Source organism: Prionailurus bengalensis, chromosome D3, assembly GCF_016509475.1.
Source record: "Prionailurus bengalensis isolate Pbe53 chromosome D3, Fcat_Pben_1.1_paternal_pri, whole genome shotgun sequence".
Taxonomy (NCBI): domain Eukaryota; kingdom Metazoa; phylum Chordata; class Mammalia; order Carnivora; family Felidae; genus Prionailurus; species Prionailurus bengalensis.
The window spans coordinates 13,417,982-13,441,252 of NC_057356.1; the positions used below are offsets into that span (position 1 = coordinate 13,417,982).

A 23,271-nucleotide genomic window follows, 5' to 3' on the forward strand; every position below is an offset into this window, starting at 1 on the left:
AAATCTGCTTGAGCATCCTGGTGATAAGGGCAAAGGGGCAACTGTAAACCAGTTACCAAATTCGTGGTGTTATATAAACAAAACGACTGCTTACGAAAGCACAACTTTTATTGGCGATAGGCTATATAAAATTACAACCTCCTTGGGACGGCTGGGTGGCTCAGTTGGTTAAGCATCCGACTCCTGGCTTCGGCTCAGGTCATGATCTCACAGTTCAGGGGTTCGAGCCTTGCATCTGGCTCTGTGCTGACGGGGCGGAGCCTGCTTCGGATTCTCTGTCTCCCTCTGTCTCTGCCCCTCCCTGCTCTAGCTCGCACGCGCGCTCTCTCTCTCTCAAAAATAAATAATATAAATAAACGTTAAAAAGGTAATCTAAAATCACAGCCTCTCTGCAGTAAAAATCATAGCAAGTTTATACAATGAATTCCACACAATGTCCCTCATTGCAGGTTAAGGGAAGTTCAACACAAGCAAATCCGTAAGTGGCCAAAGGAAAGGGTGCCGTTCTCTAAGAGTCTGGTTTTATCTCAGGAAAAATGTAAGACGATCTAGTCCAGCCTTTTTCTAAAGGGTAGACAATGGAATACCGTTCCTGGAGAGGTTCTGCCCACAAGGATTCTGTGGTCAGGAAAAGTTGGGAAAACTCATCCGTGTCTTCTTCTGGGAACTTCACAGTGAACACTGGCTTTATAAAGGCTCTGAGAAGTCCTGCAGTAAAGAAACCCAGCATTTTCCAAGCTTCTTTGACCACTGTTGTGCAAGAACCTAGCCACAGCGTCCAAGTGGCACCTAGGTTCACTGCTCCTACTATGTGTTTTTTCTTTCTCATAAGAGCGTAGGTATTACCAGATTGCTGTTCTCAAACAAGTTATGCCGAAATCTCTTTCCTTTGTCTTTTCTTGAAAGGACTGAGGAAGGAAAGAAAGTAGTATCTGCAAACCTTCTGCTTAAAGCACCTTGGTTTAAAGTCCTTTTTACTTGTTCTTTGTTATAGGTAGGACTCAAAAAAAAAAAAAAAGATTGGGGAGAAATTTGTCCTCCCAAATTCCAACTAAGGCAGAAGACAGGGGTGCCTGAATGTCACCAAAAGCCCACCGTTTCTGCCCCTGAGAAAATACAAAGGGGTCAGTACATACCTCTCCCTTGCTGATCCCCTCGGTTCTCCGTAAGCCAGATTGCTAACTGAGCGATGCTCGCTCGGAAAACTCGAGGTGCACCTTCAGCAGACGGCCGGGAGCAGCAAGGGCAACAACTGTTTGTTTTGGCATTGCGTGTGAAGACAGAGAAAGGGTGTGTGTCGCCCGCTGTCCAGTTCCTGTCTCTTGGTACGCTAGCATTTCCATCTCAAAAGAATCAAAGTGTGATCTAGTTCAAAAAGGGAAAGCATGTCTCATTTTGGCAGGGCCACAGAACGATCCCAGAGTCTTTTCCTCACAAAGCTCTTGTTAGTATCCTACTTAATATTCCACGGAACACACTGCAGAAAACTGATTAAACGGATCGAGGGGCTGCAGAGCCTTTTGGCCAATGATTCTCAAACTAGGTTCCGTGGAGCACTAGTGGTTCTCGCGGTGTCTCAGGGGCTGCAAGACAGCAATGGAGAGACCCTCGGCACGCAGATCGCTGAGCCCGCAAACCCTAGTTAACCATGGCAGTTTCTCTCTTATCTACCTAATCGTGTGTTTGGCAGGGAGGTGGGGGGGGGGGGGGGGGAGTTGGGGGGGCTGGGGGATGGGGAGCGTCTGTTACTTAAAATTAGAAAATGTTTGAGAACCACCGCTTTAAAGCACCACATATATTCTCACAGCTGAGATTCTGATAAGAATTAAAAAGCAAAACCGTTTTAGTTGTGCTCTCAGCAAGAACCTGGGGACAGAAATTTAATTTTTTTTTTTAATCAAAAGCAGAGCCACGGAAAAACATACAATAAACAAAGAGAATATTTGCGGCCATATAATTAACAAAGAGTTAATATTCTTAATTTATAAAATGACCCTACACATTAATAAGAAAAAGACCAACAACCCAGTAGAAGCATGGGCCAAGGCTACAGAATTCACAGAGGCAGAAATGCAAATGGCCAATAAACATATGAAAAGATTCTCAGGCTCACTTGTCAGGGAAATGCAAATGAGAACAATGAGGTACTATTTTTTACCCATCAGATTGGCAAAAATGGAAAATATGTGTAACATCCAGAGCTGGCAAGGGTGGAAGGAATCCAGTTCTCTCAAACACCATCAGGGGAGAGGCGGTAAATTATTACAGCGTCGTGGAAAATCAACTGTTGGTATTTTTGAAAATTTAAACTGTGGCCTGGCACTCTCACTTCTGGGAATATATCCACCAGAAATGAAAATGCCAGTCTGTAAAGGCACAAATACATGAAGAAGTTCACTGAAGCATCGTTTGTGGAAACGATCTGAACGTACATTAATAGGACGATAGTTGAACAAATCACGATGTATTTATATTAAGGAATACAGTGTAGCTATTAAAAATTATAAAATAAAATTATACATATTGACTGGGAGGTACGCCTGCAATACTTTGCTAGACGGAATAAAAGCAAGTGTGATCTTATTTTCATTAAAAAAAATAAAACAAAGAGACCAAGAAAAAAAAGTCACACCCTCTAAGTAGGTTTGTATATGTTTTTATAAATACAGGAAACAGTAGGGAAACATTCATAGCGAATTGTTAACAGTGATTCCATCAGGGAGCTGCATTGGAGAGGTGCAGAGAGACTATTAATTCTATTTTAGATGCCTCTCTGTTGTTTGGATTGTTACAAAAGATACGTATTACCTTCATAATTCAAAGGATCTGAATTTTTAAAATGCAGAATTAGGAAAGAGAATTCAAAGCAAATCAAACTACTTTGAGAATCACCGGAAGGCAGGGTGGGGCTGGCCTCCCGGTATGGAATTTTAAAGCACTGAACCCAAGGGGTGTTCAGCTAATATAAAACACCCCAGCTATGCATGAGGGTGGACTGAAGGCGAGCCTTTTAACAGGGCCAAGATCTTCCCTGAGAAATAGTCCTGAGTCTTCTCTAATACACATGGAAAGATTAAATGAGGCCTCCAAAGTAATATGCTACAGTACAGGGGTCAGCAAATTTTTTCTGTAGAAGATTAAATAGTGCATATGCTAGGGTTCCTCGGCCATCGTACCTCTGTCACACTCCTCAACTCTGTTGTTTGAGTGTATCAACAGCCATAGACAATCCGTACATGGATGTATATGAATGTGGCTGTGTCCCAATAAAACTTTATTTATAAAACGGGCAGTGGGCTGTATTGGACCCAGGGGCTAATAGTTTGCTGACCTCTGCTATAGGCCACGGGCATAATTATCTTTTAAAAGGAAACTTTTTCATTGAAGTATGAATAATATGCGTGCTGTGGAAGTATACAAATCTGGTGAGTTTTTACAAAGTGAACACAACACGTCATAATTACCACCCAGATTAAGACGTAGAACATTACCGATTCCCCAAAAGTGTTCCTCGTGCCCCTCCCAGTTATCCCCATCCCCCGTCACCAAAGACAGCCACTAATCTTGCTTTCATCCTCATAATGTGTTTTGCTTGGCTGTAAATCTAATGTAAATGGAGTCCTATAGCACTTTCTTTCACTCAGTGACCTATGAGCGAGATCCCTCCATGCTATTGTGTGGGTTTGTCCAAAGTCATTGCTATGTATGTTCCATATATACAGTTGCAATTATAACATTGTAAGAATATGCCACGCTTTATGCATCTGTTCTACTATTGATGATATTTGGGTCGTGTCCAATTTGGGGCTTGTTATATAGACTGAAAGTCTGTGCCCCTCTAAAACTCGTATGTTCAAACCTCGTCCCCAGTGTGATGGTATTAGGAGTTGTGGCCCTTGGGAAGTGATTAGGTCAAGAGGGTGGAGCCCTTATGAATGGGATTAGCGCCCTTGTAAGATAACCCCTACAGAGATCCCTGTCCCTTCCATTGGGGAGGGCACAGCAACAAGATGGTCATCTAGGAACCAGGAGGCGGGTCCTCACCAGACACTGAACCTAGCAGGACCCCAAGCTTGGACTTCCCAGTCTCTGGAACTGTAAGCAATCGATCTGTTTTTTTTTTTTATGAGCAAATCAGTCTGCGGTACTCTGTTAGAGCAGCCTGAACGAACTAAGATAGACGGCTATCACAAATAATACAAGAACATTCTCGGCCATGTCTTCTAGCACCCATATTTACACTCCACAATTGGGCATATTCATAGAGTATATGTACTACATTCAGCTTTCGTAAACACTGCTAAATAATTTTCCCAAGTGTCTGTGGTAACTTGCACTCCTATCTTCAGTATGGGAGGGTTCCAGCCACTCCAAGCATTGTCAACACACTGGCATGGACAGGATTCTTTTTTGGTAATTCCAGCCAGTCTTGTAGGTGTCTGTGTAAAATTCATATACAGTAAAGTTCAAAGGTCTTAGGTGCCCACCTAAAATTTTTTTACATATATACAATTCTCATTGTGGTTTGGACTGCATTCCCTTAATCACGAATGATGTTGACGCTCTTTTGATCGGCTTATTGGCCATTTGGATTTCTCTTTTGTGAAAAGCTTATCCATGTGTTTTGTTCATTAAAAAAAAAAAAAACTGGGTTGTTTGTCTTTTCCTTGTTGCTTTACAGGAGTTCTTGAAATATTCTGAATGTGAGTCCTCTTAGTATCTTTATTCCAACTATCTCCTCCTACTCTGTGGTTTTCATTTTCATTGTCTTAATGGAGTTTTTTGACGAACAGAGTTCTAATAATGTCCAGTTGGTCAATTATTTTCTTTATGGTTACGTGTGTGTGTGTGTGTGTATGCGTGTGTGTGTGTCCTGTTTCAGAAATATTTGCTCAAGAAAAACTGTTTCTGTACTCACAACACTTTGTTTTTTGATTTTCTAATATTTTTTACTTATTTCTGAGACAGAGACAGAGTGAGTAGGAGAGGAGCAGAGAGAGAGGGAGACACAGAATCCGAAGCAGGCTCCAGTCTCTGAGCTGTCAGCACGGAGCCCGATGCGGGGCTCAAACCCATGAGCTGGGAGATCATGACCTGAGCCGAAGTCAGACGCTTAACCGACTGAGCCACCCAGGTGCCCCATATACTCACAACACTTCTGACACCAAATGTGGGGGGGGTTCCCCCCCCCCCCCATTCCAACCAATCCTCCAACTTTTGGGGCACCAACTGGGTGTCCTGTAATTCACTTCTGACACTAACTACACACAGTATCAGATCCAAGTTAAGGGCTCCATTCCACAAGAAGTTACCCCCTCTGATGCCTGTCACAAGTAAATGGGTGCCCAGGATACCCACACTTCTGAGTTGGCTACAAAGTCAGGAGTTGCCACAACACTGCCACTTGGGTCTGGGCCACCAGATGAAGAGGTACATAGGGCAAGACCTAGAAGTGTCCCACGCATATGAGCTTCTGTCCCCATGGAGCCACTCTCCAGAACATGGGTGCATTCACCACCCCAGAAGCTCTCCAAGCCCACCATCTAGGGATTTTTATGGAGGCTTCATCATATAGGCATGACTGACTTTTAACTCAGTCTGTGGCTCTGCTCCTCTCCCCAGAGGAAGGGGTGGGGGGAGGGGACTCAAAGTTCTAAGCCTCTAATCCTGGTTTAATCTTTCTGGTGACCAGCCCCCATCCTGGAGCTATTCAGGAGCCCACCAAGAGTCGGCCTCCTTAGAAGATGCTCCTATCACCCAGGAAATTCCAAGGGATTTAAGAGCTCTGTGTGAAACGATCATATCACACCCATCACTCAGGAAATCATAAGGGATTTAGGAGATTTGTGTCAGGAACCAGACAGCAGAGACTAATATGTATTTCTTACCCTGTCACATTTGCCTATCCTAAAGTCATGAAGATATTCTTCTATGCTACCCTCTAGAAGCTTTATTGCTTGCCTTTGCGTATTTGAGGCCACAACTATCTTGATCATCTCAACTGGGAAGGTTTAGAGGTAGGCATTACCCATTGCAATGTTTTCAGTCCCTTGTAGTCCTCTAGAACCTTGCCATTTACCATCAAGAGGTGGAGTCTGGTTCTCCTTCCTTTCAACTGGGGCTGGACCCTGCGACTGCTCCGAGCAACAGAAGGCAGAAGCGACAGCAACAGGTAACAGACTGCCAGGGACAGGTAAAAGAAAGTGATATGGCTTCCACCTGGCTTGCTCACTCTCCCTCTCTCAGGACACCTGCTTTGGTGCCTCAACCACCGTGTAAGAAGTCCAGCTGCTCTGAAGCCATCACGTTGGAGAGACTTTGTGCACAGACCATGCTGAGATCTCATGCACACCCAAGGAGCCCAGCTGTTCCAGCCCTCAGCTGTACAAGCCTTCCCAATCCAGATGAGCACGAAGGAGCTTTCCAGAGGCCCCCCACTCCAGCCACCTAAGAAACCGGAATTAGAACTGCCCGGCCAAGCTGCTTCTGAATCCCTAGCTTACAGAGACCACGAAGGGTAATTACTGCCCATTGCTTTAAGTCACGGTGGTTAGGATTCACTTGTTACGCAGCAGTGGATAACGGGAACTGGAAGAAGGAAGGTACCCATCTTTCCAGGCTCTCCCTTAGCATTAGTCTCACTGGGAGAACCATACCCCGTGGACGGGGTAGGCTGGGTTCTACCCCCACTGCTTACCTTAGAGGTATGTCTTCAACCACCTAAGGCTTTGACCTTCCTTTTTCAAGCCTCGTTTTAATCTACTCAGTGTCTATGCAAATGGAAGGGCACATTCATAAAAAGGGAAGACTCCTGGAGATTAAACACATGGGAAAGATGAGAGAAGTCTCCCTTGGAGACTCTTGAAGAGTAGCGAAGTCTTGGTGTTCATCCAGAGATTAGCTGGGGATTACTTCCCGAGCGGCGGTCAGAAAGAAAAGACACACGATGGGGCTGGGGGAACCCTTACCCCATCCACGAGACAAAATGAGATCGGTTCACAAAGAGATCTGTCATCCAGCTTCCGGTTCCAGCCATCTAACGGCTCAGGTTAGAGAAAAGTTTCCACCCAAGGAGGCCCAGGCCCGGATCTAACCTGGCCTCTCTGATCCAGCCCCGAGGGAAGTGGCTCACTCTGCTTCCTGGAGGCTTCAGTGGAGCAGGCAAATCAGGGTGGCTGATGAATTAACAGGACTGCACTTTGCACCTTTTAAAAACTTGATTGATATGCTAATGATGGCAATAACCCCTACCTCTATCCACATATTACCTACCTGTCTACCTGTTTATTACCACCCCCCCCCCCCCCCCGCCTCTTCACTCCCCCCGCCCCAACCCCACATACAAGCTACAGGTGATCACAGACCTGGGTCATCTGGTTCCTGGCATCTCCCCTGCACCTAGCCCAGTGGCTGGCACAGAGCAAGGCTCTCAACTATTCCCTCAATGAAGTTTGTGAATAAATGACAATGGCAACCCTTGATAAATACCCACTCCATGCGGCACTATCCACTGTTTCATGTTCCTCTCCAGCTTCCCTTGAGAAAGGAGTGGTTTTCTTGGTCTTATGGAGGTTAGGAAACTTGCTCACAAATCTCAGAGTCACTAAGTGGCAGAATCGGATTTCAAACCCAGCCCATCTGACTCATATGACTGTGCTCTCTGATGACACTAAGTGTGCTCTAGGCCACCAACACGCCTGGGGGAAGACCGCCCACCCTTTTTCCTTTCTTGACATAAGTGTGTTTTCATAAGGGCCTCGGAGACCAGAGACCGGAGCTCCTCCAGAGCTAGCTCCGTGCAGTTCTGCTGGTGTAGACCAGGCTTTGCAGTCTCACATAGAGGCTACGCTTGGGCCGGGGGTTCCATCCCACATCTGTGGCCTGGGAACTCGGGGAAAGGGCAATTAAATTAAAGAGGTCACAGAAAAAGGAGGAGGGTGGGACACTGGTGGCCAAATACAGAAAGGGCAGATTTCAATTTGCATAATAATTTTGTTAGCAACAATGGGCATCCAGGACATCTATTTAAAGGCTGTAATGTTAATTTAATGGGAAAAAAGCTAATACAATTCCCCCAGAATTTTTCAATTAAATTAATGTGATGGGCTTTAATGGATAGCTTAAGTAGAGAGCGCGAATAGGAAAAATATTGCATAAATTATACATACATTTATATACACCATGCTGCCTGTGTATATAATCTCTCTGCTCTAAGGTTTTGACCTTATGCTTAAATCTGGTAACCAGTTATAAATCTGGCAACCAGTTATAACTCTATTTCAATTAAAGTGACCCTTTTATCATCCAAAGAAGGGGAAGGCTCCTCCCTGTTCAGTTTCTGCACACCCCTTCCCTCGACAACACCCCAGTCGATTCGGGTCTTAAAGAAACAGACGATTCACGGAACAATAAGCCACAAGGATGCTCATGTGCACAAAACGTCAATGATACCAGAAGTCTAGCAATGCAAAATTCTGTTCCCTGATCCCTGCCCCCTACAGATATCTAATGGAACAGTAAGTAAAATGGACTGAGTTTCAAGGGCCCCGTTTTTTCTGGAGCAAGTATCCATCCACGTACATATGTCATTCAGCAAGTGTTTCCTGAACACCTACTAAAAGCTGGGCACTGTCCCAGGTGCTTCCAGGAATATTGGAGTGAACAGTCAGACACGATCCCTTCGTCATGAAAAATCCTGGATACATTCAGGTGAGCTCTTCGTGCTTCCGTTTTATCACTTGTAAAATAAAGATAATGATCGTGGTAGCCCTAAGTCAGCGTCCAGGAGGGCCTCCAATATTCTCACCACCTGGTGTTCACACCTTTGTGTAGGACTCTCTCCCCTTGAATAGTGTAACCCGTAGAATGTTGCAGAAATGGAGGAGTATGGCTGCTAAAGCAAGGTCATAGAAGACACTGCAGCCCCTTTCTGCTTGCTTGCTCTCCCTCTCTCGTTCTCTCTCTGGGTTCATCAGCTCTAAGGAAAGTCAGCCACTGTGTTGTGAGGATACTCAAGGAGCCCTGTGGGCAGGTCCACACGGTGAGGGATGGAGGCATCCTGCCATTGGCCAGCATCGTGTTGCCAACAGCCACTGACAGAGTCACCTTGCACCAGATCTTCCAGCCCCAGCCAAGCCTTCAAGTAAGACCGCAGCTCAGCCAACATCTCAACTCGTGAGAGATCCAAAGGCAGAACCACTCACTAAGTCATTCTCAGATTCCTGACCCACAGACACTGTGTGAAAAAATAAATGGTTATTGCTGCTTTGAGCTTCTAAGCGTCAGAGTGATCTGTAATGTACCAATAAACAGCAGACCCAATATTCTCCCTGTGCAGCTGGCCTTGGGTGGAAATGTGATAGAGGTAAAGTGGGACCCCCTTTAGGGCCCATACCTGCTTCAGGGCCACCTTTGTGTATCCTGAGCCCCCTCCCTAGGGCCTCACTCTCCAGCTCCTTTGCCTAAGCGTTTAGCTGATGCATAGGCTCAAGGATTATTATGACCGCTCTCAGAGGTACTGTCATTTTAATTAAGGTCTTTTGAAAATCAAAAAGGATTTCAGACCCAAAGAAATGAAAGTCTCCAGGTGAAATCTTGGGGAACAGAGCTGTTAGGTGATGGGAACATTCAGGGGTCCTTCAATCACATCTCCCAGGGGCCCATGCTTTTTACTCAATTCCAGCAGCCGAAACAGAAAGGGCACGCGAGTGCTAACACTGACTCATTTCCAGTTTTTAGCATCAATCTTTGTTTCCATAGGCTATTTTTCCTCCCTCATAGGCTATTACAGTTCACGAATTGCTGATAGGGAAAATAAAACGCTAAGTGAGGTTTCCATTGATTAAACTCCAAAACGGATCAGCAGTGAGCATCAGTGAAGTCCTAGCCATGCCAGTCCGTGGAGACAGCTGTGAATTTGCAGGGAGCCCCGGGTTTGAATCTTGGCTCAGCCACTTACTGGCTGCACGAGCTGAGTGAGTCCACCAACCTCACCATCTGAGCCTCATTTTCTCTTCCATGAAGTGGGGATATTAATAGCTGTCTCACGAGGGTAGAAGAGAGCCTGGCACATAGCGAGAGCTGCACGCACGCTCGTGGCTGTTTGTATACGGCGCCCCATGGAGAGTGTGGCAGAGGCAGTGGGAATGAGCCTTTCTGCTCAGCATCCAGCAAACTATTTAACCGAACCTCGGAAGAGCTGAAGCCTAAGGGAGATGATGGATCTACAGGGCGTGATGTGAGCGCTCTCTGTCCAGCGAGCCGACTCCAGAGGGCCACCGCACTGTCAGTAACCACTGCTTGCCAGCACAGGTGGGCCCTCGGGGATGCTTCTCAGCAGGGTTTCCCTCTGACACTAACTGCTTAGGTGGCCCCTTTCCCAGGAGGCATGAGGACAAGAGCAAGGGAATAAGGAAGCCAGAGCTCCTTAGGGGAAGAGTGCAATGCTTTCCCTGGTGGGATCAACTCCCATCTGAATTGGGGGCAGGCTAAGAGCTTGAGTCTCCAAGAGCACATTTAGGGAAGTCATGATACACTGCCTCCAGAGCATCATACCCAGGTCTCTTGGGTTCTCCTGGCTTGTAAAAGCCAGGGTAAGAGAGCTGCCTCTATCCACAGAGCCGGAAGGATGTGACTTGAGGGTAACCCCAGGCATCTTCACTACCGTGGGGATAAAGTCTGTCTGCAGGAAGAGAGAGAGGGGCACACAGCTCCTCCTTCTTAACCGTTTCCTTCTCTTTCTGAACAGACACCTGGCCCCTTCTCCTCTGTAGCATGGTTTGTCACTGTCCGCAATGATAAGCAGCAGAATCAGAATGGAATTCACTAGGCAAGTGAGCATTAACTCCCCTGCATTATAAAAGAAAGTGAGTAAGTTGTGTGACAGAAATCAGATAGCCAGACAATGAAAGAATCAGTGAGCTATGTCTGCCCTTGATAGTAGTGGCTCTTTGCATAGAAGACTATGAGTGGTGATCACAATAGCATCAACTCATCCGTCCACCCATGTCTTTATCCATCAATTCATCTACCCTCCATCTATCTATCTACCCATGCAACCACCCATCCATCAATCCATCAATCTACTATTCCATCTACTCATTTATCCACCTATTCATGCAACTATCCACCCACCAATCCATGCATCTATCTATCCATCCATCCATCCATCCATATATGCATGCATCCAATCATCCAACCATCCAATCATCCATCCATCCATCCATCCATCCCTCCCTCCCTCCCTCCCTCCTTCCCTCCATCCATTCACTCATTCATTCAGCAAAATTTTACAGTGTACTTACCATATCCTTGGCCTTATGAGAGATTCCCAATGCAATGGACATTTATTAAGAGACTACTTGTTACCTGCAGTGCTAGATGCTGGTTTGCAAAGGGGAATAAGCCAAGGTCCCAGAAGGAGTTTACAGCCTGGTTGTGGGTGAGGGATAGAAAAGTAAACATCCAGTAGTGTGAGGGAAGGATTACAGAAACCCAGAGGAAGCCAAACCGTCCATGGCTCAAAATGGCCCCCTGCAGTGGGGAGGGGCTGTCTAAAGCCTTGCAGTCTTCTCAGCCAGTCACCACTGTATGCACCTGCAGAGTTGGAGAGGAATCAGTGAAGGGGGAACAGAGCTAACTCACTGCAGTGGACGCATGTATTTCAATTGACCTTCGAGTGGAACCGGCGCTCCCCCATGTTCAGTTGTTACGGTCCGGGTGGAGTTGACCCCACTCACTGCTCCAGGTCAGGCCAAGCAGAGAACCAAAAACTTCTGGCTATAGGCATGGGTTCTGGGACGTGGCCAGCAAGCCGTCCTTGGGACGCTGGCTGGAGCCTGGGGAAAGGGCAGGCTCTCCCACGAATGCTGATGAGGCAGGCCCCATGCTTCCGGCCGTGTGGCGAGTGTGCTTGGGGATGACGCCAATGCACAGAGAAACAAGACGGAGGGCAGGGGAGAGAGATGGCTCAGGGATCCTGGATCTAGCTGTGCCTCTCCGGATACACGAGCCAAGAGATCCCTCTGCAGTGGTTTCTGTCACCTACAACCCAGAGTCCCCAAGAACACCCTTGGGGACATTCAGAAATAGGACCCCGTGTGTCTAGGAGCAGGGATTGATCTGGCGGGTAACTCTGCTTGCGTGTTGGGAGGTAACAGGTGGCAGCACGGGACGGACGGAGGAGCTGACGGACGCCCTCCTGATCACCAGCCAGTCAGCCGTGGCCTCACATACAAAGAGCAGCTCCTACAAGGACAGACAGGGTTCACAGACCGTCTCCTCCAGGAGAGAGCCGACCTGGATTTTAGTGTCAGCCCTCCCTGTGCTATGTGATCTTGGGCTAATGACCGTCCCTCTCTGGGCGTCAGACGCTTCAACCGTAAAGTGAATGTGGAATCCACATTTCTTGAAGCCTAATCAGTGCAACGGTGGGGTTGTTGGTTTGTCTGCTTTTAATGAAATGGAAAGAACTATTCACATACGTGTGTGCGCTTAGGAGTTGTCGAGTTGACTTATGCCGTCCCCCCGAAAGATATACTGAAGTCTTCCCAATAACTCAGAAGGTTTCCTTATTTGGAAATAGAATAATTGTAATTAGCTCACTTAGGATGAGGTCATGCTGGAGCAGAGCGGACCTTTTATCCAACACGGTTTGGATAGAGCGTTCTTGTAAGAACGCGGCCACGTGAAGACAGACACACAGGGACGAGGTCGTGTGGTGATGGAGACGGAGGCAGGAGGGATGTAGCTGCAAGCCAAGGAATGCCTAAGACTCTGCCGGAGACTTCCAGAAGCTAGAAGGAGCAAGGAAGGATTCTTCCCTTGAGCCTTCAGAGAGAACAACAAGGCCTTGCTGACCAACACCTCTAGCCTCCAGAGCTGTGAACACGTAGCTTTCAGTTGTTTCAAGCCACCCCGTTTGTGGTACTTTGTTATGGCAGCCCTAGGGAAGGAATAAAGGAGGCAAGGACATGTGCTAATTCTGTTTACCGTGTCCCCTCCGAGATGTGCCGTGCACACGCTTGCATTAAAGGCTCTAAAGAGGCCCTCCGGTAAAGGTTCTAGTCCTCCAGTGAAGACGCATTCAGATGGGTCTAAGTCGGCACCTCTGAGGCCTCTGTGATGACTTCTAAGATCGGATCTCTGTGAGCTGTGCCAGCTGAGACCCGGTGGGATGTTCTTCAGCTAATTGTCTCAGAGGGAGAAGACATGGGAGGCAGGAAATGTGGGTGGGTGTGGTCAAACTTTCAGACTTCTTATATATATATATATACGTATATATACACACACACGCTTTTTTTTTCTTAAGAACACACGTATGTGGTCTATGGGGTGCCTGGGTGGCTCCGGCGGTTAAGCGTCCGACTCTTGATTCCGGCTCAGGTCATGATCTCGTTCATGGTCATGAGATCGAGCCCCGCCCTGGGCTCCATGCTGACTGTGGAGCCTGGTTGGGATTTTCTCTCTCCCTCTCTCTCTCCGCCCCTCCCTGGCTCTCGCTCTCTCTGTCTCAAAATAGATAAATAAACATAAAAAAAAGGAAAAGAATACACGTATGCGGTCTAAAAATATTCAGACAGTAAAAGAGCCGTGTAGTGAAAATAAATCTCTCTTCCGCACCTCTCCCTCAGGCCTTCACAACGCACAGCCCCCACTCTCTTATGTGCTCCTCCAGAGATAATGCTGTGCATACACAAGCACAGAGATAGATACGCCCCTTGTTTTCCATAAATGGCGGTCTACTATATTTATTGTTTTCCACAATGCTTTTTTTTTTTTTCCTTTGAAACTCAACATGTCTTAAAGATTTCTGTATCAGCAGATACCGATCAGGGTTCCGCAATCCGGGCACTATTGACATTTTGGGCTGCATAATTCTTCGCGGGGAAGGGGTGCTGTGCCGTGCATTCGTACCCCTCCCCCCTCAACTGTGACAACTGAATGTCCCTAGGCATTGCCAAGTGCCGGGGGGGGGGGGGGGGGGGGGGGGGGGGCAGGTTGCCCTGAGTGAGGAGGACTACTGATATACATCTAACTCATTCTTCTGAAGGGCTGTCTGGTCTTCCATGGTGTAATTTACTTAACCAATCCCTTGTCGGTGGCCACTTAAAAACATTTCCAGGTTCTGGTCAGTGTAAAGCAATGTTGAAATGAATATGCTTGTACATGTGTCTTTGGCACATAAACATAAGTTTGTCTGTAGGATAAATCTGTAGGACACTGTCTTGTTCACCACTCAGTAAACACTGGCCGAGTAAGTATGTTTACTTAGACAGTAGTTGAAGGGAAGACTGTCAACCAAAAGCTCCCCATTCCTAGCTTTTCCACCAAGTGGGAGGAATTCTGGCCACAGCTGGGAGGAAATGAGGCCAATACAGAGAGAGAAATACCAAGAGATGGAGTCCTTATTCAGGCACCTTGATCCAGTTGTGCCTGACGCTGACCAGTTATTCCTCCATTTGCGCATTCCGTGAGCCAATGTCTTCTCTTTAAGGCTTTAGCCTGTTTTAGTTGGGGTCTTGTAACCTACAACTTAAGGAGTCCCGAGTACCAACAGAAGCAGGACTCCTCCAAGAAGCCTGTCCTGACCCAACTCACTTCTCTGGGCTCCCACAGACCCTGTGCTATGTGTGCTCAGCCAAGTACTTCCTTCATGAGTCAGTGTCCCCTCATCGGTCTCCTGGTCCCTCTATGCAGAGTGCCTGGCCCAGACTGGATGCTCAAAAGGATCTGTCGAATGAATGGGTGTGAGCATGATACAACTCACAGCCGCAGCGCCTCTGCTAAGTGGGGACTCAATAAATCCATGCGAGGAGCCTTCTGGCAGCCAGAGAATCCTCTTAACTTGATTCAGGAAGTTCTGCCAAAGGAGCAAAACAATACCGCTCCAGGGCACGGGGCTGCGAAGGGAGGGAGGGGTTCCTAGGAGGGGCCGCCTTCCAGGAATCTCTGCTGACCTGAGCCACTGGGCCGGACGTCACTGGGCAAATGGCCCAATGGCCCCTGAGGTCTCTGACGGCGCTTAACTTTCCACTCTCCTCCAGAGCAGGTTTGGCTTCATTGGGAACCATCTCACTTCGGCAAATCATGCCCCACCTGCCACGAACAAAGTACACCATTTACGTCATTCGTGTTTCTAAAGTGCTCTGAGTGTCTTGGATAAGAGCCTCCACGCGAGTACGAGGCCAGCAGAAGGGACGAGAATCTCGCTGAGTGGTTTCCAGTCTGTCAAGTGGCCCAGATCCACGCCAGTTCACACCAGAGGATCCCAAAAGATGAGGGAGGGAGGAAAGCAAGCAGCGCATGGGCATACCTAAGCGCTGGGCACGTTCGCATTCATCCCATGCTGTTAAATGAGCACCTACTAGGTGCCAGGCAGTGGTCTAGGCACTGGGTGCTCAGAAGCTTTCGTTCTAGTGGTGGGGGGGAGGGGTGGGCAAAGAAAGAAATGAGTCACTTGGAAGGCACGTAAGTGTCACAAAGAAAAGAGAACATGAACGTGGGATAAAGAGGGACTTGAGGCTGGGAAATGGCTTTGTCACCTACTCAATCCCCACAATGACTGGATGTCACTCTCCATGTTATGGAAGAGGAGGCTGCAGGTAAGTGAGCACAGGGAGCTGTGACTCTCACTCAGAAAGTGCAGACTGTCGTGAGGGTACCCAGATTTGCTTTCATCAGGTATGTAAGACGTTCAGACAGGGAGGTGATGGTCATGAAAGAAGAAGGTTCTTATGCTCACGGGTCTCTAGAAACAGGGGGCACAGCCTACCGTGCAGGGTCAATCAGGAGGCACAGGCGGGGGGTGGGGGGGAACATGGGTAAGAACCTTTATTGTGGTTTTTACAGGAAGGGGAGAGGGAGGGTGAGCAGGCTCGTTTGAATAATTTCAGTGAGCCCTGGGGCAGAGGGGCTGCCCCCAGTTATGTGCCCTGGGGTGGTTAGGACAGGTGGTGAGTGGCCTGGAGTGTGAGGGCCCCACAAAGGAGATGGTGGGAGATCTGAGCTCTGGATTGGTTGGCCCGCGCGTTTGAAAAGCACACTTCCTGGCAAGCTGTTCACTGTCTCTAGGACCCGCTAACCCTGGGAGGGGCAGTCCCTTTAGAGTGGCCAGGCTCTCAAGACCTCAAAGCATCTGAATGCAGAAAATAAAGGCACAGTTAACACACAGACTCAGCCAGGGACTCATGCCGCCCCCCTGGCCGCCCCCTGTCACTGCAGGGACCAAGACCCTGGCGGAGAGGGACTCCCCACCTGGGAGAACACAACAGTTTGGCTTCAGCTACAGACGGAAAGGGCTTCTTTGCTCTTGTGTCCCTCGAGACAGTCTTGGCCCGGGCTCATCCATCCTGACAGGCCTGCGCACAGAGGGTAAAATTAGGTACAGAGAGGGACTTGAATCGTGCAGCTGATGGGAAGGAAAACCAGCGTGTGTTGGAATAACCAAGAATTGCTCTATTTTCTTATAAATTCTGCCTCATTTCAATTCAGAGCTTGTTGTCAAGGGCAGGGGACAAGGGTGGTGTCCTTGATTAAAACAACCAAAACACTGTTTTCAAAAATGGAGCTGGCTGGTGCCCATGTTGTTTTAATTTGCCGGGACCAGATTGTCCAGCCCTCGTGGAGTTGATCCCAGGCGGGCTCATTGGACTTATCCAGAGAAAAACTCTGTTTTCAGCCACAAACTGTACCCCTCACCCTGGCCAAATATGTTGCAATCCTCATTAAAGGTCCCAGCAGCTGTTGTCCAGGAATCCTAAGCCCACCTTCTGGATCCCATCTCCAAATGGTACTCACATGCCCTCCACATGCCACTGGCCCCAGAAAGAGACTATAGGACTGGTCTAGGCTTAGCTTCCGACTAAAACAAGACAAGGTACATGCGTATGGTAGGTGCTCCATAATTGAATGAATGAGTGAACAACTGGACGGATGGATGGATGGATGGATGGATGGATAGATGGGTGGGTCAATGCATGGGTGGATGGGTGAATGGGTGGATTGATTGGTGGATGGGTGGGTGGATGATGGATGGGTGGATGGATGTGTACATCTTCTCTAGACATTTATCCATCGACGTCTCTCTGGGCTTTGGACTTGGCTCAAGTCCTATTGGACTGTTAATTTTCTCTCTTTTCCAATGACATCTCCATCCCCGTTATTAACTAGAACAGCTCTCTCTCTCTCTCTCTTTTTTTTTAAGGGGCCACCTCCTTCCTCAAAAAACTTAAAAATACAACTACCATACGATGAAGCAATCCCACTTCTGGGTGTATCTCCAAAGGAAATGAAATTATCATGTCAAAGAGATACCTGATCTTCCATGATCACTGAAGCATTATTCACAATAGCCAAGACCTGGAAAGAACTTCAAGTGTCCAGCTGACAGATGAATGGACAAAGAAGATGTGGTATATACACACAATGGAATGTTATTCAGCCATAAAAAAAGAAGGAAATCCTGCCATTTGCAACAACAAAAAACCTGGAGGACATTATGCTAAGTGACATAAGCCAGACACAGAAAGGCTTCACTGCAGAGTGTCACTTGTATGTAGAATTTTAAAAAGTCAGCCTTGCAGAAGCCAAGGGTAGCATGGAGGTTTCCAGTAGCGGGGAGGGCAGGAGAAATGGGGATGTGTTAGTGGAAGAATTCAAACTTTCAGTGAGAAGATGAGTAAGTTCTGGGGAGCTCACGCACAGCATGGTGACCGTAGCTAACAATCCCACATTGTACACTTGATATTCACTAAGAGGGTACATCTTGAGTCTTCTTACCACACACACACACACACACACACACACACACACGTAACTATGACAAGTAAAAATGAGAGGTCCACCTCTGTCTCTTTCATTTTATTCTTTCTCTCTTACTTTATGACTCAAAACAAGCCCAGCAGCACGGCTTGCACAGAGAGATCACAAATATAGTCTCTCCTTTGAAAAAGACCACGGTCTTGCTCCTCCTCCCACCCAGCGGAAACTGGAGCACAGCTCGAGGAGACCTGCTGTCACAGGATCCTGCTTCTGGGCACAAAAGCCGGGAAATTTCAGAGCCAATCTGGGCCAGGGGAGGCCGGGGCTCGGGAGTGGGGCTGAAATGATTCTTCCAGACTGCAGAGAAGAGAGCGGCCTGCCTGCCGGCCGGCCTGCCCAGCAGCAAACAGGAAATCCCAGAATTTATAGATGACCCCGTTACAAGGCAAATGTTTTGGAACAAATTGTTCTTCTTTTAAATCCTTGTTTTCCACTAGTTTTTCTTTCTGGATTCCCCCCCTCCTTTCCACCTTCCCGCTGCCCTTGTTAAACCGGGGCCACAGCGCCACCTGCTGCCCATCGTGGGCAGCAGGACTCAGCTGGGGCCAGTCCTGGGTCCTCTCCCCACTTCCCCAGACTTACAGTGGGTGGGAGAGTGGCTTTCTGGCTCCTGTCCGGGGAGTCTGTGCCTAAGATCACGTACCAAGCCGCAAGAGAACTGCTCCTGTGGTTTTCGTGTGACCTGAGGACTCACGGCAAACTCTCTCCCTATCGCCCGTCCTCTGGGACAGCCACGGCTGACTGGGGGGAAAAAGCGAGTCGTTGACGTAGCCATCCAAGGCTGGGTCTCCACTCCCCATAAACCGGCTGCGCCAGCTTTGGCCAACCCTGTCAACGCAATAAGCCTCGATTTCTTCTGGCCCCAACTACGGCTCCTTTGCCAGGTGGCATGGAAAACATACGTGACGTGCCCGTCCCATAGAAGACGCTTCGGCAACATGGTCTTCCTTCTCTCCAATTTGGAATGTGGCTCATTGGGCGGGAGCAGCTTGGCCAATCTCAGAGGCAAAGCGCAGGCCTCAGAAAAATGGTCCGTTTCTCTTCTTACAAGAGTGAGGCCCCACCAGGGCAGACCACACACCAGCACACAGGACAAGCCTCAGCAAAGGCCCCACCTAGGAGCTGAGCGACCCTGAGAGCACTGCTTTCCCTCTTCCGTCTCGGCTACTCACCTGTGCCTGGGGATAGTAATAGTAACCAGACCCTACGGGGCTGCCACGAGCCCTAAAACGAGGGCACATACGGAATGTAGTAGAGGGACTTAATGAACACACTGCCTGACACATAATAAGCATTCAATAAAAACCTGAGTGGATGAATGGATGAATGAATGAATGAATGAGTGAAAACATCAGAAAACATAGGTCAGGAGACTTTGATTAGTTACCGTGCAGCCACCGGTGTGCCGTGAGACGTTAGCCACTACTGTGCCTGCCCCTCCTTGTCTGGAAACCTTTATCATGTATACTGCCCTCTGCCTGGGGCCTCGGTTTTTCCACCTGTCGGACAGGCATGGCACCTGCCTCACCTATTGATCAGAGATACACAGGGGATCTACCAAGTAATGTATGTGCAACTGCTTGAAGAGCTTAGAGGCTAAAGGAAGGAAGGAGCCCTTATTTTCAATTGAGGTGGTTTCCTATATGGGATGGCTTTGGCCTTTCCCTCCAAGGGTTCCAGGGGCTCTCTGGGACAAAGTGGGGTCCCTCCTGGCACAAAGTGGTAGCCTTATCCCAAGCCCCAACCCACTGGGGGAGTCAGATGAGTTTTATAATGCAAAGGGCAGGCTAATTAACTCTTTCGCTGCTGACACAAGTTGAAGAGCCTCCAACACCCTTCTAGGAAAGCTCCTTCTCTAACCCAGGGAGAGAGAATAGTACTCATTGGGTCTCCAGGATGGCAAAGTTGATGTAACACCTGGCAGGAGAGTGGTGGATCAGGTGACATCAGGAAGCAAGGCTAGGGCCACCCTGAACACCATAAGGAGACCTCATCCAGTGGGCCTTGGGGAGCCATGGAAGGTTCCTAAGCCAGGGAGGAGCATGTCCAAAGAGAGAATTCGGGCAACCACGTGAGGGACAAATCCCAGCAAGGACTACGCAGTTCCCCCCATGCCACATGGCCTAGAGTTGAGTGACCAACCACGCTGGTGTGCCCCGAGACAGTGGGAGTTCCTGGAACATAAGATCTTCATTTCGATGTCTGAGAAAGTCCCAGCACGAGTTGGTCATCCTAATTCAGAGTACACAGCACCTTCTGGAGCTGTGTAGTACAGTCTGACTCCTGCCCTGAACCTCTTCACCCGCTCTCAAAAATAACCTCTCTCCTGCCCCGTTCCCTCTCAGCTCTATTCTGCTGAGCAACGAATTTAGCAAGTTAACACATCGGCGTGCTTACCCCTTCTAGGCAATACCTGCGCATTTAAACAAAGCCCTCCTGGAGACAATATTTTAATCCAATGGAGTGACTAATAGTAAAAATTTTTAGCCCGAGAGAGATGGGGACTATTTTAGGGGGTAAGTGGGGAGCCGCCACATCACCCGCGTCACATGCTCCCAGCAGCTCTGTTTTGCCTTGCACGGAGCCGGTTCTGTCTTCCTGGCTCTCGGCTCCCCAGCCTGCCCTGCCAAGCAAGCCTGCAGGAGCCTGGGCTGCTTAAATATTCTGCAAATAATGCTGACTACAGAAGTTTATAGATAGACTCACAGAGTCACAGCAATGGAATCACAGGATGTCAGAGCAGAAACAGATGCTAGACATCATAGTGTCCAGGGTCAGAAAATACACTGCACTCATGCTGCCATTTCCCCCTGCCATGCCCACGGCAGACATCACTAATCAATCATGACACTGTCTAGCTAAGCTTGTTTGTAGCCCAGGAATCCTTCGAGGCATTTCCAGGAGGCGACTACCAATTATCTTGGATCTACTAATAATAGTAAGGTTTACTGAATACACTTACTGTATTCCTTTCTCCACACCCTTTTTCATTATTACCATTTTAATCCCCGACTGTGTGCCAGGCCCTTTATATTAGGGTTTCTCAACCTTGGCACCATTGACATTTGGGCCAGACAATTCTTGATTGTGGAGGGCTGTCCTGTGTATCAGAGGACGACGCCAGTGGCAGCCCCCACCCCCGTGTGACTTACAGATGTGGCCATCTGTCCCCTGAGGGTAGGGATGGGGGCCAGGGCATTTGTTTACATATTTTTTCTAACCTCTGTCACACGCCACTAAAAAACAGACGCCGGGTTTGTCTTTCACAGAAGAAGAGACGGTGGCTAAGAAAGAACCCAGGACGAGCCGGTGACAGAAGCAGGATGCGGGCCCCCAATTCCCCCTCTGCGCCCCGCTCTTCTTCTTCCGGCCAGGAAATTCCGCCGGGTTCATTGTCTTTGGCCGCGACGTCCCCAGGGGGAGCAACGAAGACTTGTGAGGCTGAGAAAAACCAGAGGCCAAGCGGATGGTCCCTGCAGTTGACCAGGGTGCTAGAGGTGGACAGGCCTGGCATGACGCGGTGAACATTCCAGGCCCTCTCTCATCCCGCAAGTGGCTCTGGGTGTGGAGACAGCCCAGGGAAGAGGCTGTGCACGAAGCCTGTTAGAGCCGTGGTGGCAACACCGCTAATAAGACCCCCCTCTTCTTGCCAACATTGACAGGCCGTTCCCCCCTCCATGGGAACCGCACGAGGACTGGCCTCGCCCCCAGAGATCTGGGATTGAGAACCTGACAGTTTGGACACACAGCCCGTGGGCAATGTTTCCTTTCTCGGGGGCTTGTGTCTGTGCCAAGAATTCCTAACAAAGGGGGACAAAATTAATTAATTTTAAAAACCCATAAAAAACGCCCGTGAAACTGACTGGTAAGAAACTGTCCATTCTTCTCCTTGGTAGCGATCAAAACGTCGTGAGTTTCTACACACGTATTTTACAGACGTTCCATAAATCTTCTGGTTGCACTGCTTCCCCATAAGCAGGGTCCCCTGGGAAGTCATTGCGTTTCCTCACTACAAGTATTCAAGAGAAAATTGGATGTAACACTTAGAGAAGGCTGCGGCCGGGGAGGGGGAGGCGGGCAGGAGGGAGGGCGCCCGAGGAGAAGCCAGGCTTAAAGTTCAGTGCCAAGGACAGGGAGATCCCTTGTCTTGGAAATTCCTGAAATTTCCAAACCGTCTTTTGCTTCTAGTGCACAAATAGTCTCTTTGTGATACTTTTCCCTTTATTTCTTTCTGACCACAAAAGTAAAAAAAAAAAAAAAAAAAAAAAAAATTTTTTTTTTTGGTACAAAATCTGTACGGGTAGAGGACACGAGAGAAAGAAAGAAAACAGGACAGGAAAAAAAAAAAAAAGCCCCACCTCAAGTCCCAATCCCAAGGTTTCTTGTTGTGTTTTGTTTTGTTTTGAAGATTTTCCTGGGCAGTTTGAGGGCACCATTTCAGCAATGGGGGGGGGGCCCAACTTTTGTGCGCACGACAGTCATCCAGGGAGCTTGTTAAAACTGCAGAATCTCCAGAGTCTGCACCCCTGAGAGTGGGCGTCTGTAGGTTGGGGGGGAGGAGGTGGAATTGGTCCCACGGATCTGTGTTTTTAATAAAGCCCCTGGGGGACTCTGATGTGGGCGGTCATTGGACCACACTTTGAGAAATAATGAGTTTCAGGTTTTTCAAGACCCTCGGCAAATCAAGAGATGTGAAAATCCAGATTTAAAACAAAAATTGGGGGGTAATGATTTGTTTTCTGGAAGGGCTCGGCTTAAATAGGCATTTCCCTTAGTGCTGTTAACATATGATTCCGTTCACACTCGGTGATTCAGCGACGCAGCCACGACTTCATCTGTAGCACTCTGGGCCAATACGGCATACCGCCACCTTTTTACAGAGCAGCGCTGACACCCATCTGCTCAAATAAATTAACGTTTCCATCTCAAATAACTCATTTGGCTGGATCATCAAGGTTACACGCCAACTCAAAGAGAGAGGGGAGGCGGGCGGTACTGGGGATGGGGAGGGGGAGGAGAGGCGTTTTGCAACGTATAAGTCGCAAGTGACACCGCTGCATTTTTGTCGCCAAAAAGGAGGGGCGGGTGGATGAGCACAGCCTAGTGCAAATCACATGCCCCCTGTTCCTGTCTCCTTCCCTCATTCCTACTGACGCTTTGGGGTAGGTCACAGGCAGAGCCGTAGGAGCTGACGGGTGTGGCGATCTGGGGCAATATTCCCCGTGCAAAGACACGGTGTAGAATTCGTATGAGCGTGCGCGTGTGCACGCATGTGTATGTGTGCATATGCGTCGGGGGTGGGGACAGTAGTGACAAGTGCACACGAAGGTCAAAAAGTTCAGTGACAGGTACAGAGTATGTAGTGGAAAGGGCAGGTGGTTTCTTTTCTTTTTCTCTTTTTTTTTTTTTAACTTTTCATTTTGAAATAATTTTAGATTACAGAAAAGGTGC

General features: G+C 48.3%; 1 protein-coding gene and 1 long non-coding RNA gene across 2 annotated transcripts in view; one reads left to right on the forward strand and one right to left on the reverse strand.

Moving 5' to 3' along the window:
• Window positions 1-1,135: 1,135 nt before the first annotated feature.
• SPRING1 (SREBF pathway regulator in golgi 1) overlaps window positions 1,136-23,271 on the reverse strand; it is a 120,922-nt gene continuing 98,786 nt past the window's right edge. The window contains exon 5 of the mRNA XM_043557695.1: window positions 1,136-1,365. Within this exon, the coding sequence (XP_043413630.1) occupies window positions 1,354-1,365 (12 nt within the window). The 3' untranslated portion in view covers window positions 1,136-1,353. The remainder of the gene's footprint in view (window positions 1,366-23,271) is intronic.
• Window positions 15,429-21,682, forward strand: LOC122470267. The gene is made up of 2 exons (XR_006293877.1): window positions 15,429-15,602; window positions 21,090-21,682. It is a non-coding gene; the product is annotated as an uncharacterized LOC122470267 (long non-coding RNA).